At 42.3% G+C, this 14,756-nt stretch overlaps 1 protein-coding gene across 3 annotated transcripts in view; it reads left to right on the top strand.

The window, feature by feature from the left end:
• Positions 1-318: 318 nt before the first annotated feature.
• Positions 319-14,756, top strand: part of MCM9 (minichromosome maintenance 9 homologous recombination repair factor) — an 80,040-nt gene continuing 65,602 nt past the window's right edge. For 2 of the 3 annotated variants that reach the window (XM_055135006.1, XM_004613990.2), the window contains exons 1-5: positions 450-554; positions 3,020-3,330; positions 7,868-8,184; positions 11,686-11,767; positions 13,534-13,734. In XM_055135006.1, coding sequence (XP_054990981.1) covers positions 3,027-3,330; positions 7,868-8,184; positions 11,686-11,767; positions 13,534-13,734 — 904 coding nt within the window. In that variant the 5' untranslated portion in view covers positions 450-554; positions 3,020-3,026. Of the gene's footprint in view, positions 555-3,019; positions 3,331-7,867; positions 8,185-11,685; positions 11,768-13,533; positions 13,735-14,756 lie in introns of all 3 variants that reach the window. The other variant, XM_055135007.1, reaches the window with a different exon arrangement.

Raw genomic sequence — 14,756 nt, 5'->3', positions numbered from 1 at the left:
AAAAAGGGGGGGAAAGAGGACAAAAAGCCTTTTAGTACTCAGTACGCAGGTTCCATAAGGAAAAGCTCAAAGTGAATCAGACCCAAACAGAACACCCTACCATCTAAAACAGCTGGACGCGGCCCCAGGTGAAAGTACCTGGCGCGGGCACGCTCCGGGAGCCACGCCCCGCGCCTGTTCCATTCGTCCAGCCGGACGCGGCCCCGCCCCGCCCCCGCCCCCGCCCCGCCGCGGCGTCCCGAGGCGGCCGGTGCGGAGCGCGCACGCCCACTCCTCCACCCGGAAGAGCCGCCCGGGCTGCGAAGTTGAGGCGGCGCCGAGGCGCGTCCTACGTCGGGAGCGCGGGCTCTAGACAGCCGCCCGCCCAGCGCGGCTGGGGCCTGGGCACGCGGCGGGCCCGCCCGAGTCTGCGCGCCGCCAACAGCCCCGCGCACGCGCCCCGCCCCTGGTGGCGCCCTCGCGCCCCCGGCCCTATCGCCGAGCCGGGGTTCCCCGTGCCCCTCGGCTCCTGAAGCAGCACGCCTCCGGGGACTCCTGGCACTGTGTTCTGGCCCGTAAGTGACAGCCACTGCTTCGTTTCATTGTTTGTTTTTTTTTTCCTTCTTCTACGGTTACTCCCCCCGTCCCCCGCAGCGTCGCCCACTTCTGGTTTGTTCCCAAACTATTCAGCTCTACGACCGGTCCGACGACAAGCTGCCTGGGAGCCCAGCTCGGAAGGTGACCGGCCTGCCGAAGTGCTGTCAGGCAGGGGCTGTGTCCAGAGCCCGGAGGGTGCAGTGCAGTTCTGCAGGCTGGGCTGGGCTCTACGGTTGCGAGGGCCGGCAGCGGTCCAGGCGGGTGGGCGGGCGGGCGGAGAACTGGCGGGCTAGGAGGACGCGCCCAGCTGACGACGGCGGGCGGGAGGGGGCGGGCGCACGGCGGCGCGGAGGGGGCGGGGCGGGGCGGGGCGAGTGCGCGGGGGCGGGGCGGGGGCGGGGCATCCCAGCCCCGGCCCGCCCAGGCCTGGCGCTCACTTAGCTTGACAGTCGCTGGCCAGCATCTTTTTCTCAGCGCTAACTTCCTAAGTCTCTCCTGACTTTTCTCGGCGGGTAGCTTACATCAAGAATAATGTTAGTAATATGAGACTGATACCCAAGGACAGTAGTGACAAGGGCTAGGATTTCCACGATTGGAAGCCTGCCTCATGAGCTGGGGGAGAAGGCAGCTGGAATAGAGAAGGGATCACTAAGTCAGTGATGGTTGGAGGAATCTTTAGGGATGGGAGATGTGTGTTGAAAGTAGATAAAGGACCAAACGTGATAGCCTCTCATTATCTCTATTTGCAAACCGTAATGCCCAAAAGGAGAGAGAGAGTATGGGGAAAATTGTCTACTATAGAGGTGGAGGGGCAGGCGCAGGATACTGGGAACATTAGTGATGGAAAATGTGTACTGTTGGAGGGATGGCTGTTTAATCATTGTATGACTGAAACTCAAACATGAAAGCTTTGTAACTATCATGGTGATTCAATAAAAAAAAATGATGTTAGGAATGATGAAAGCATGTAATTTGTCGCAACGTGGATGGAGCTGTAAGACATGTTAAATGGAGTAAGCTAGAAGAAAAAGGATAAACACTGGATATCACTTACACGTGGTATTTAGATAACTGGGTTAGGGGATACAATTTGTTAAAAGAGGGAATGCCCTGATCAATCTTAGCCCCAGAGTATAAGGAGAAGGGAGAGGGAGAAGAGACAGATGAGAAACAGCAGGGACTAGGACAGGAAAGCAAGGTATAAAAGAGCCAGATACCCAAGCCACAGAGAAAACAACACTGAAATCAAGAGACTCAAATTTTAACAACTAAACTTAGGAAGGTGCCTGTCAGAAGGGCAGGCTGGGAGGTGGGGGGGCGGTAATGGAGGGGGAGTTGGAAATGGGAACATTGATAGAGGGAAGTTAACACTGCTGGTGGGATCAATACTACAATACGTATGTCTAAAATTCAACTATGTATAACTTTGTAATTTATAGTGCTTTAATTTTTAAAAAAGGTGGAAAAAAATTTAAAGCACAGGACTTCATTTTGACCATATTGTTGCTATCTTTTAAAAAATGGTGATGAGGGAGAAGGAAATTCGAAAGTTGTCAGATAGTGTTAGCAGTTTGTATTTGTCCTGGGGTGTTTATAAGGCTAGCAAACTATTTAGAAGCAGTTGATTAGGTAGTTTGGGGCCACACCCTGTAAGGGCTCAGAGATCACTCCTGGTGGTGTAGGAAGATCCACGATATTGCTGGCATCAAAAGATAATAAAAATTTAATTCGACCACAGTTTGAACCATGAATTCTATGAATGCATTCTTCCAGCCCTATCTGGTAATTGTTAGAAACTTAAGAGATTCTCCTGTAGCTATGCTTGGCAATACATTTTTTTCTTTGTTTGGCAAAGAATAAATAACAGATTAGTCCCTTCCCAAACTTTTTTTTTTATGATATTTCCTAAACAAAATGAACTAGTTACTCATGTTTTGCCTTTAATTTATTTTCATTCATTTACTTGGATACAGATGCAGTTTTCTCTTCGTAGCCTGTGATATACTTTCCCAGTTGCCCTCTCACCTTCCAGGATAGTTTGTTCTCAAAGAAAACAAAATAATTGCTGATAAATAACATCTGTAACATATTTAGGATGCTGAGCTGTCAACATAATTTTTTTTTTATGTTTTTGGGCCACTTGTAGCTGTGATCAGAACTTCTGACTGTGCTCCCATGAAGGGCAGGTGTCCTACTCACTGGACCAACTCTCTAGTCCCCATCATATTTTTTTTAATCATGTTTCTATATGTTGCTAATTCAATAATGCAAGTCAGCAGCAAGCCCTGAGCACACCCAGGTGTGACTCCAAAAAACAAAGATTTGAGTTCCGATAATATTTTGGTAGTACACTATCTTTCAAAGTGAGAATATTCATAACTCATTTTTGTCTATAAGACTAACAATTCCAAGATATAATGATCATATCTTTTTCTTTATCTAGATTCAAGATGAATAATGATCAAGTTACATTGGTTGGACAAGTGTTTGAGTCCTATGTTTCGGAATACCACAAAAATGATATTCTTCTAATCTTAAAGGAAAAAGATGAAGATAGTCATTATTCAGTAGTGGTTAATGCCATGACCCTTTTTGAAACCAACATGGAAATTGGAGAATATTTCAATGCATTTCCCAATGAAGTACTCACTGTATTTGATAGTGCTCTACGAAGATCAGCCTTGACAATTCTCCAGTCCCATTCTCAGCCTGAGGATATCTCCATGAAGCAGAATCTTCATGCCAGGATATCAGGTAAATTACTTAAGGATTTTACTACCATTTCATTTTCTAGGGTGATTTTGAGAAATCATAACTCATTCTGAATTCAAAAATACTAGGAAATAATTGGTATTCATATTTAAATGTATATCCATTATGTGGCTGATAGTCATTACTAAGACAGAATAATGATTTGAGGTGGATATGGGGAGGTAGGGAGGACATTTAGAGCACTAGGGCCATGCCAGCTAAGGGAAAGGAGAATGTGGAAGCAACAGTACACTTGTGTTCCTATATACTTAAGATGTGTGAACAGAATTATAATCCAAAGCAGTTTTCTCCTGCCATGTGCCAAATCATCTTATTTTTTAATTTTTATTTATTTTTAAATTTTTATTTACTTATCTATTTTTTGCTTTTTGGCTCACACCCAGTGATGCACAGGAATTACTCCTGGCTCTGCACTCAGGAATTATTCCTGTGGTGCTCGGGGGACCATATGGGATGCTGGGTATCAAACCCAGGTTGGCCATGTGCAAGGCAAATGCCCTACCCATTGTGTTATTGCTCTAACCCCCAAATCATCTTTCTGTTGGTTGTCCAAGTGCAATAATTTTCCAATACTGAACTCGCAGTCTACATCCCAATAACCTGGAAGGAGCTGGGGTAGCTGCATAGAACGAATGGGGGTCACAGTACTTCAAGAGTGCTGAACACGGTCTAGGTACCCAGGACTTTGGCAATACTGTTGCCCACTGCCTCATCCATGTACTTCCAAGCACTGGAGCTGAAGAAAGCTGTAAAGAATGAATGGACTTTAGAGATGATGCAGCCACTGACTGTCATAAAGAAGTGAAGCTAAATCCTGATTCAAGTGGTTTCAAGGAGAGCTTTGATTATATTCTCAATGGAACTTTATCACCTATAGTAACCCAGAAGGAATGCAGTTTATAATGCAGCCATTCAAAAGGCTGTTGTGTAGGGTCCAAAGTGTTTTGGACATTGGAGCAGAAATATTGGAGCATTTCTGCAAAAACAAAAACCCAGAAAATTTTGCATGTTTGTGAGTTATCCAAGACCATGTGTGAACCTGGCGTCTCAGCAGCAAACAAGATGGAAACAGAAATCAAAGTCTTACAAAATTACTGGACATAGACACTCTGAAATGCATTTCTAACAGAATATCCCTGGTTGTAACAAAACTCATCACACAGATTTATTTGGAGAAGGAATTGTGGGAAGTTTTATTCATACAGGGGAGCATTTACTTTCACTACCAAAGACTACAGGTAGACATGGTAATCAATGAAATAGACATGAAAAATTTGGGAAAGTTAACCAGGAAGTCCTGTGATTATATCATTAAAGCAGATTTCAGAGATAAAAAGACACCATTGAGTGGATAGTAAGTACCTTGATGGCATCTCTTTGCCCACAAATGAAAAATTTCTGAGCCCAACTTATTCTTCTACAGAGACTAACAAGATAGCTAAGCCTTATACAGCTGAAAAAAATGAGTATACTTGGTCTTGACAGATACCTTTGATGTTGTAGATTAGATTTCAACAATTTTCAGGTTAAAAGTCTTGCATCTAAAAGAAACTTATAAAATTGATATTCCTGTGATTAAAGAAGCTAGCCTACCAAATACTGTTGTGGTTTGGGTTATATTCTAGCTTGATTATGAGCACAGTTTATCTGTAACTCCTAGTAAGGGAACAGATTAAGAACAGGCTACACTGTCCTGGACCTTGCAGACAGTTGGATAAAGCTTGAGCACCATGTGATGATAGAGGTTCATGTCAAGATTGTGACTTCTGAATCCAGAACTTGAGTGTCTTCAGAATATGAAATGGATGTTGGGACATTTTTCACAAAGGATAAAGACTTCTTCCTCTAGCACATGAGGTTGAACTCTAGTGTCCTGACGATCCTTCACCAGTAAACCGGAAGCTTTGCAATAGACCCATGCATTGGAATCAACAGAAATTGCTTTGCTTACTAGCATCCTATTTCCTGAAGGCTTTAAAATGGCCACAAGCAAAGCATTTCAATCACTAACCCCAGAAAAAACATATAAGGTTATGGACACTCACTGTCAGAAGAGTGAGCAGGATTGCACTAAAGAGAGTACTCCCTGAGCCTTTGTATGTGTCATATGTATCTAAAGGCTACTTTATACTTTCTATAACTGTTGACACACTGGAGCAGATTAAACCTTTTAACTCTGTGGTTAAATTAAAACCAGCTTCACATTATCTTGGGCCTCATATCTGAAAACCAAAGATAGAATTAACCAGTCTGGACCTATTTCAAGCTGTTTCATAGATGGTTTGTTGTTTTACCAGTGAATGAATCAGGAAGAGAAAGGTTCTTCTGATTTTCAGTAATCGTTTCTTAGTGCCTAATGTAGCCCTCCTTTTTGATAGAATAATTGAAGAGCATCGTGATATTTATAATAAGACGGAAAAATTAAAATAACATTCCATCAACACACTGTGACAAAGCCATTTTTAGTACTGAGATTTTGGTTGTATGTGACTTATGTACTGAGATTTTGATTATATACACACTTTGTATCACATTAGTTGCCTTTATATTGTAAATTTGCTTAAAATTATGATGAACATAAAATGAAAGAAAAGGATCTAAAGACCCAGAAATGGACTTGTGTCTGTTACCCTTTCCTTACTGTAATATGCTTTACAGTATAAAACAAACTGCTTAATGTGAACGGAACAATAGTTCAGCAGGTAGAGCACTTGCCTTGGACATGACCAACCCAGGTTGGATCCCCTGGCACCACATACAGTCTCCCCAAACCCTGCCAGAAGTGATCCCTAAGGCAGGAATAAGCCCTGAGCACTACTGGCTATAGCACAACCCCTCCATTCCCCCCCAAAAGAGAATCATAACAGGTAACACATGCTGTGTTTAAGAACATTAGGGACAGGAGTTGACTCATCCAGGAGCACTGGATTTGATCTCAGCACCACATGGTTCCCTGAGCATCATCTGGTATGGCCCAAAATACAAAAAAATAATACTTAAGCATGACATACAGCTATAGTGTGTAATGCAAAAGTAAAAGCAAATTTACTTCAAAATATTGGCTACAGTTGTTTTCATTGTTTTCTTTTTTTAGAGAGGCTGTAATTAAGTTAGACAGAATCCTTGTAGGAGATGAGTGGTAGAAAATTCACACATTATGAGTCATACTTCAGGAGCGACACAGGGGACCAGTAGGTACCTGAGGACCTAGGAGCTGAGACCTGCCTCCCTCCACTTCCCATCGTGCAGCATGTCACCATATGCTCACTGAAATTAAACCAGTTTTGTGTAACCTTGTCATGATCCAGCAAGCATAAGAAGAAAAGAAAGGTGTCCACTGAACAAAGGAGTACCTTCCATTTTACTTTTCATGCCAGAAATAAAAGGCATCAATTTTTTTCTAAATATATGGTTTATAAAGAGACATAGTGAAGAAATAATAAATGCGCAAAAGCAGCAGAAACTGAGAACTGGTCTAGAGTAGGAAGCTTGTGAGGAGGGGTGGGCTAAGGGGGAATAGGATGGTATGAGAAGGGGGACACTGTGAGAGTAGTGTAGAAGAGTGGACACTCTAGTAGAGGGTATAGTGCTGGAATGTTTTATGCATGAAGCCATACCATTAAAATAATTGTAAATTATTGTGTCTAAAATAAAAGAATTTTTTAGGGCTGGAGTGATAGCACAGTGGGTAGGGCGTTTGCCTTGCCGACCCAGGTTCGATTCCCAGCATTCCATATGGTCCCCTGAGCACCACTAGGAGTCTGAGTGCAGAGCCAGGAGTAACCCCTGTGCATCGCCAGGTGTGACCCAAAAAGAAAAAAAAAATTTTTTTTTTAAAAAGGCATTTATGCGGTGGTATATCTGGCCATTTTGTTTGTCTACTTTGCCATTTGTGTGTTTATGGTTATGCTAGTTGGACCTAGGGAAGTTTTCTTGCAGAAGTCTTTGGCAAGCATTTATAAGACTTATAGACAGTTATTTACAGAAATTCATCATATTCAAAATTTAAACTCCTCTAAATTACACTGGGCATTCTGCAATCATGCATGGCATTGGAGTAATAAATACTTTCTATTGCTTGGGTTTTTGTGTTTTAAAATACTTCCTTTTTTTTCCCCTTTGGTTTTTGGGTCACATCCAGTGGTGCTAGGTGCTTATTCTTGGCTCTCTGCTTAGGGATTACTTGTGGTAGGATTTAGGGACCATATGTGGTACTCGGGTTGAAGCCTGGTGGTCATATGCAAGGCAAACAGGCACCTTCGTTGCTCTACTCTCCTTCTGGCCCCATGTAGATAATATACTTTTGAAAAGAGTCCTTCCATAAGTATTTGCTAAGAGGTACATAATTCTTTTCTTTGCCTGTTTTAGCTGTTATGATTTGTCTATAGTAAAACACAAAGATTATTTTCTGAAATTATTCTTTCTCCCCAGGAAATTTGAAATGAGTATGTTCCACGGAGTTAAATTTCAAGGTCTAGGTTGATGATGATATTTGTTGGTTTTTGTTTTTGATTATCAGGTTTGCCTGTCTGTCCTGAGCTGGTGAGGGAGCATATCCCTAAAACCAAGGATGTGGGACACTTTTTATCTGTCACTGGAACAGTGATCCGAACAAGTCTGGTGAAGGTCCTGGAATTTGAGCGGGATTACATGTGTAACAAATGCAAGCATGTATTTGTGGTCAAGGCTGACTTTGAACAATATTACACCTTCTGCCGACCAAAATCGTGTCCCAGTTTGGAAAGCTGTGATTCTTCAAAATTCACTTGTCTATCAGACTTACCTTCATCTCCAGCCAGGTGTAGAGATTATCAGGAAATTAAAATTCAAGAACAGGTAAATGATCAAATATGTGGAACTCCCCACCCGCCCCCACCTTCATAGAACTTGAAAAAGTTTTTTCAGTTTTGGAAAAGTACAAAGACTAGGGCATTTCTGGATGGATAAAAAAATGGGAGTTATTTCATCACTTTGTATGAGATCAAACTTTTGCATAAGAATCTGAGTAATAGTCCTTAGAAAGCTTATCTTTTTATTGCACTGGCAAGAGGATTGTATAATAGATTAAAATTAAAGAAGTGGTTATTTATGTTCTTTTTTGTTTTTTGTGTCACACCCAGTGGTGCTGAGGGTGTACTCCTGGCTCTGTGCTCAAGTTTCATAACTTGCATTGCTGGGAATTGAAACAGGGTTAGCTGCATGCAAGACATGTACCTTATTCGAGCCAGATATTTAAGTAGTTTTCTTTCTTTTTTTTAGCCACACCCAGCTGTGCTCAGGGTGTACTCCAAGCTTTCTGCTCAAAGATTACTCCTGGCAGTACTCAGGGAACCATATGAAATGCCAGGGATCAAACCTGGGTTGGCTGTATGTGCAAGCTCTACCTGTTGTACTATGTTTCTGTCTCCAGATATTTAAGTTCATAAGAGGAGATTCTTTTCTAATGCATAGGAGAAAATTTAAGGAGTCCAATTTGTTGTAAACATTAGACTGAATAGGAATTGGAATCTTGGTCCAGTTTTGTTTTGCCAGACTTAAGGTATGCATAAATACACTGACAAATATGAGTTAACCTGGTTTTCCTTTACTTAGAGCTTGTGCACAAAGTTTTATATTCTCTAAAGTCATTGAAATTGAAGATTTTGTCTATATATCTGAATTACTTGCTGGGGGAAGGTGCCTTGGAACATTTGGTGTGTGGTACTGGATGAATAATGAAAGTATGAATGGCATTGTAAATCCCAGTACCTCAATAAACATGATAAATAAATTGAAAAAAAAAAAACAGTAGATTGGCCAAGGCTAGTATGTAGACTCTTCATTAGTAAGGACTCAGACTCTGTGTTTTGATTCAGTTCTGAATAAAAATGACTCGGCTCTTTGGTTATCCTGTGGTCTAGGATTGTGGTGACAACTATATCACATCTGCAGCCTAGAGGGTAAGAAAAAAGGAATGATTTCTATTTAAGCAGTCTCCTTGTGAAGTCTACATCATGTCTACTTATCTTTCATTGATCATAAATTAGTCAAATGATAATTTCTAAATGCAGGAGATAAAGTCCTTTTTTTTTTATTGGACATCTGTCTTGGTTCTATTATTAAGGATTAAGTATAGAAACTGAGTGGTTTCTCCCAGGTCTTAAGACTAGAAATCAGGAAAAAATTTCCTCTCTCTACTGGGTAAATAGCTTTGATTTTATGTTTAGTAATTGAAGAATATGTTTTTTGACCATCCACAAGGTATATTATATTTGGAAATAGTGTTAATAATAGTGTTTTTTTTTACTCTAGGTTTTGTTTTTTAATTTTTTTTTTTTTATCGAATCACTGTGAGACCGTGAGAAGCCGTTCATAATTGGGTTTCAGTCATACAGTGATCCAACACCCATCCTCCACCAGTGTACATTTCCCACTACCAGTGTCTCCAGTTTCCCTCCTATCACCCCCCTAGTACCCCTGACCGACCACCTGCCTCTATGGCAGGCTCCTTTCTTTCTCTATCTCCTATTGTGCATTATGGTTTGCAATACAGGTGCCAAGAGGTCATTGTGTTTGTTCAGGGTGTTTGGTATTTATTGGACAGCTAGAGTAGTTTTTTTAACTGGATGATAGCTTTGGGGTGTGGGCATGACTGCTGGGGCTTCCAGATGTATAGAGAGATGGGTGTGGATAGGCCATCGTGACCCCAAGAAAGCCTGGGGGTTTTATTTTATTATTTTTTTTTTTGCTTTTTTTTTGGGGGGGTCACACCCGGTGATGCACGGGGGTTATTCCTGGCTCATGCACTCAGGAACTACTGGCGGTGCTTGGGGGACCATATGGGATGCTGGGAATCGAACCCAGGTCGGCCATGTGCAAGGCAAACGCCCTACCTGCTGTGCTATCGCCCCAGCCCCCAAGTCTGGGGATTTTAGTCAGAAAGTTGCATACCTGAGTTTTCAGCAGGTTAATATTATGGCGAGGTCTGTCCTGAGATGCTGTAGTCCATTCAGGGGTATGGCAGCAGTTTTGGATTGTAGGAGCAAGCTGTTGCTGGGGACTCTTGTTTGGGTGGACACCAGGCTGACCCACCCCCCTCCAACCTGCCCTGGTCTGTTCAGCCTTGTATGGGTCTGAGATTAACTGTGACTTTTGATTTCTTTCAAGATTTATTTATGGGTCTCTGAAGCAAGGATGATAAATGAGTTTGTATGGCTGAGCCGGAGGTGGTTTTTGGGCATGGCTCCCACATACCTAACTTTTGGTGGTTTAATTTCTCAGGAAACTAAGTCCTGAGTTGTAGGAATCCAGCTGGACGCACAACGGTGATTTTGAGCTATCAGGAAGTATGAAGGCACCATCAGGCTGCTGATACCCTTGCCCTGTGGGTCCAAGTTGACCTATTGGTAAAGCCAATTTCCCTGCAAACCAATGTTGATGGCAGCAGTGGCCCCAGCAGGGACCAGGACCAGGGCTGCTACCATTTGTGGCCTGGGCACTGCAGCTACCAATCCAACAGAGCCTGACCAGAGGGCATACACCCATCCTGGGTCTCCAGATAGTTGGCTCAGAGACATTTTCCTCCATAATAAGCTGCAGGTGGCATGGGCTGGTCTGGGCAAGAAATGGCAGTGGGGCTGCTCTGCCATAGCAAATTGCTGGGGCCCCATGATGAGAATCCTGGGTGCCCCCTCAACCCCTGTACCTATGTTCTGTGGTGGTGCCAACTTGAAGACACCTTAAAACTCTGCCACTGCCCATAGTGCCAAGAGCTGCAGTGGCTCTGCCCATTGATGGCCACACTGCCACTGTCCTTATGAATCCCACTGTGGGCTGGTGCCCCACAGTGACCGACCAGCTCATTCATTCAATGGTGCTCTCCCTGAGACAGTATCCAAGGGGCACCCTCATTCACTCACAGAAATTTTATGACCCCCATGGGCTATACAGGGCACCATTCCTCTGCCAGCTCTGACCCTTACTGCTGCGCCGCAGTCTTTAGGACTCTCCTAATCAGGGTTTTCTTCCAATCCAGGATACAAGGCCCAGAAACCTTATATGCCAGGGCCGCCACCATCGCTGTGTCCTCCGTTCTGGGCTTTGTGCCCCAGACCTTCGGGGATCTGAGGAGAGGGAAAGAGCCTCCACCTCCTCCATGTCTTTCATTGCTGCTGCCATTGCCGCTCCTCTCTTTATTCTAGTTTTAACTAGTTACTAATCTGAGAGTAGGCACAACTTTGAAAAGTCCATCATTTAATTGTTTGGTAGTACCAGAGAAATAGAAAAAAAAAATTTTGCTAGGCTTCTGAATATTTAGCATTATTTAAGCACACTGGTATTTTTTTTTTCTTTTGCAAGGTTCAAAGGCTATCTGTTGGAAGTATTCCACGATCCATGAAGGTTATCCTGGAAGATGATTTAGTAGACAGTTGCAAATCTGGTAAGAATAAACTTTCATTAGCTTGTAACGAAGGTCTTAAAGTATGGCTTAGGAAAAGCCATCCTCCTCCTTCCCCCTCCTTCCCATGGTAATTGGCAATATAAAGACTTAATTTGCTAGCCATGAAAATAGATGTAGGCATGGAGATGGGGTTCATAGCAAGAAAGTAGCCACAGATCCTATTTCTGTATTATTTCAGCTGCTTTTATATAGATGAAGAACCTGACTTGCCCAAGGTCTTTGAAAAATTAGTGTTAGTGGAACATAAACTCAGATCCATCGACCTCTAGTCCAAAATTCCCTTTCATGCACTTTAACAGAAACAATTTTAATACTAGAGCATTTAGTGTATCAGATCACCAGGTAGTGGATAAGATGCTTTAGAGCACGTGACAGTCAAATGTTACTGCAGTTCTATTGATATCTAGAAAAAAGGAGGTGATTATTCTTCTCTGCGTTGTTAGCAGCATCACTAAGAAGTCATATTATTATGGCCTGCTGCCCTTAGGGTCCTGTATTTGAGAGGGAACTTGACCTCATATAGTAATAGGAATTGTGGTGTGTAGCATGCTTGGGAATGGCAGCTAAATTTGGAAGTCATATAGAAGTGGAATTTATATTTCTAAGAAGAATTATTGGGTTTTATTAAGTGGGCTGAATGTACAGGAAAAGTAAACTTTGACTCTGTTTCTTATTATCAGAGATGTTCCATCTGGGCTTGGATGGAATGTGAGTTTTTTTAGATGTTTGGATGCTTGAGTTTTACTCAGAGACAAAGGGTATATATGTAGCATCTTATTAGTGGTTCAGCCTTTGTAATGCCAGTTGATCTGGATGATCCTTCAAGTTTCTAAATAAATCAAAGACAATTTCAAGCCTCGGAACTATTCTAGAAACATGAGTGCTCCAGAGCAGGGTGGGTATGTATCATTCTGACTTATCTTTACTAATAGGTCAATTAGACAACTTAATCCCCTTTCAATTTATATTTTCCTCTTTTACTTTCCTTACTAGAGAGCAGAAGTATTTGTGGGAAGGCAAGGATTAATATTAGCTATTAGCACACATCTTTTGTTGGAAGTGCTAAAATTTAAAAAAATAATTGCTTTTTTCCTCCATCCCTCTCGGAGAGCCCAGCAAGCTACTGAGAGTATCCCGCCCGCATGGCAGTCCGTCAAGCTACCCGTAGCATATTTGATATGCCAAAAACAGTAAAAAGTCTCACAATGGAGACGCTACTGGTGCCCGCTCGAGTAAACTGATGAACAATGGGACAACAGTGCTACATTGCTACTTGTTAATTGATGCACCAAGTTGTATGTGATAATAAGCACATATATTCGTGTTTGGAGATTGCTCCCATAGACAACCCAAGACCTCTTAGGAAAATCTGTAAAAATTTAGTATTCTGCCCACAAGGTATTGATTTCCTGAGATGGAAAGGAATCAACTAAGAAAGGAACAGGTAGGGTTCTACCTTCTGCTTTTAGTTTATGAAAAAGCTTTGAAGTAGAATGATATTCACAATTCATTAGAGGCACTGAGTAAAATGTTAATGTATAAGTTAAAATGAATAAACAAACTAGTATCCACTTTCAAGAAATTGTCTTCCTTCCTGACATTCGTGTGTTCTTTGCCCCCAAATTGTTTCCTGTGTGAATGAATGCAACTCTAACCCTGGCAGGGGAGTTTATAACTGATTCTTTGTCATGCAAGTGTGTGCCCCACATGCAGGGTGCTTACTTTGGACTTCTTCCATTTCCCAGGTGATGACCTCACTATTTATGGAGTGGTAATGCAGCGATGGAAGCCCCTTCAGCAAGATGTGCGCTGTGAGGTAGAGATAGTTCTGAAGGCTAATTACGTCCAAGTAAATAATGAACAATCTGGAGGGATTGTCATGGATGAAGAGATCCGAAAGGAATATGAAGATTTTTGGGAATACTATAAGAGCGATCCCTTCGCAGGTTAGTAATTTCTGGGAACAAATTTTTCTGGTTTTGTTTTGGGGCCATACCCAGCAGTGCTCAGGGATTGTTACTCCTGGTTCCCTGCTCAGGGATCACTCCTAGTGATGCTTAGATTATGTATGGTGCCAAGCATTGAACCAGTGTTGGTTGACTACAAGGCACGCACCTTAACCTCTATACCATCTCTCCAGCCCCATGCTGGTAATCATTGACATTTCACGATTCAGCAGTTGAAAATGTTTGTGTCCAGAGGGTAGCTTTACAAACTGCATAATTCATTGAATTCAGAGGGTAGCAGCAGTAGTACCTCCAGCTTAGTCTCTTATTTTGAAGTTATTTCGGACAGTGTTTTGCCTTAATAGATTTTTCTGTAAAATCTACATAATTTAACCTATTGTTTTAACATTTCTTATACTACCATAATATAGGGAGGGAAGATTAACATTTCAATCCTCTTTACTAATTAAATATTTAATAGCTCCATCTTAAGAAGGACAAAATTAGAGCTTCATACTACTTTATTTGGAGACAGGTGGGAGGGGATGGTGATGGGCCACACCCGGCAGTGCCTAGATGCTATTCCTGGCTGTGCTCAGGAGTAACACCTGATGGTGCTTGGGGGACTAATACTGTACTGGAGACTGAATCAGGATCTGTGGCATGCAACCTTACTCCCCCAACCCAGCTCCTGTGCTGTCTCACAGACCCCATGCTACATGAGCTGAAGACATCAAAATGCAGAATAAGTAGGAAAGAAATGTGATAAATGTGAAAAAGTTTTGTCATCATAACTACTGACTGCGAATTGGATCTAATTCTATTCACTATCAAAGTCTTGGACTGAAGGATAGTACAGGGGGCCGGGTATCCCCCTGACACTAATTCAGAATCCCTGATCCCATTATTTGCATCCCTAACCACATCGAGTCCCCAGAGTATCCACAGGTTTCTTCTGAGCACAGAGCCAGGAATTATCCCCAGCATTATGACCCCAAATTCCCAAAAATAAATAAAAATAC

The sequence above is a fragment of the Sorex araneus genome, chromosome 4, assembly GCF_027595985.1.
Source record: "Sorex araneus isolate mSorAra2 chromosome 4, mSorAra2.pri, whole genome shotgun sequence".
Taxonomy (NCBI): domain Eukaryota; kingdom Metazoa; phylum Chordata; class Mammalia; order Eulipotyphla; family Soricidae; genus Sorex; species Sorex araneus.
Note: the sequence above shows the minus strand (reverse complement) of the source record. Positions and strands in the feature narration are given on the sequence as shown.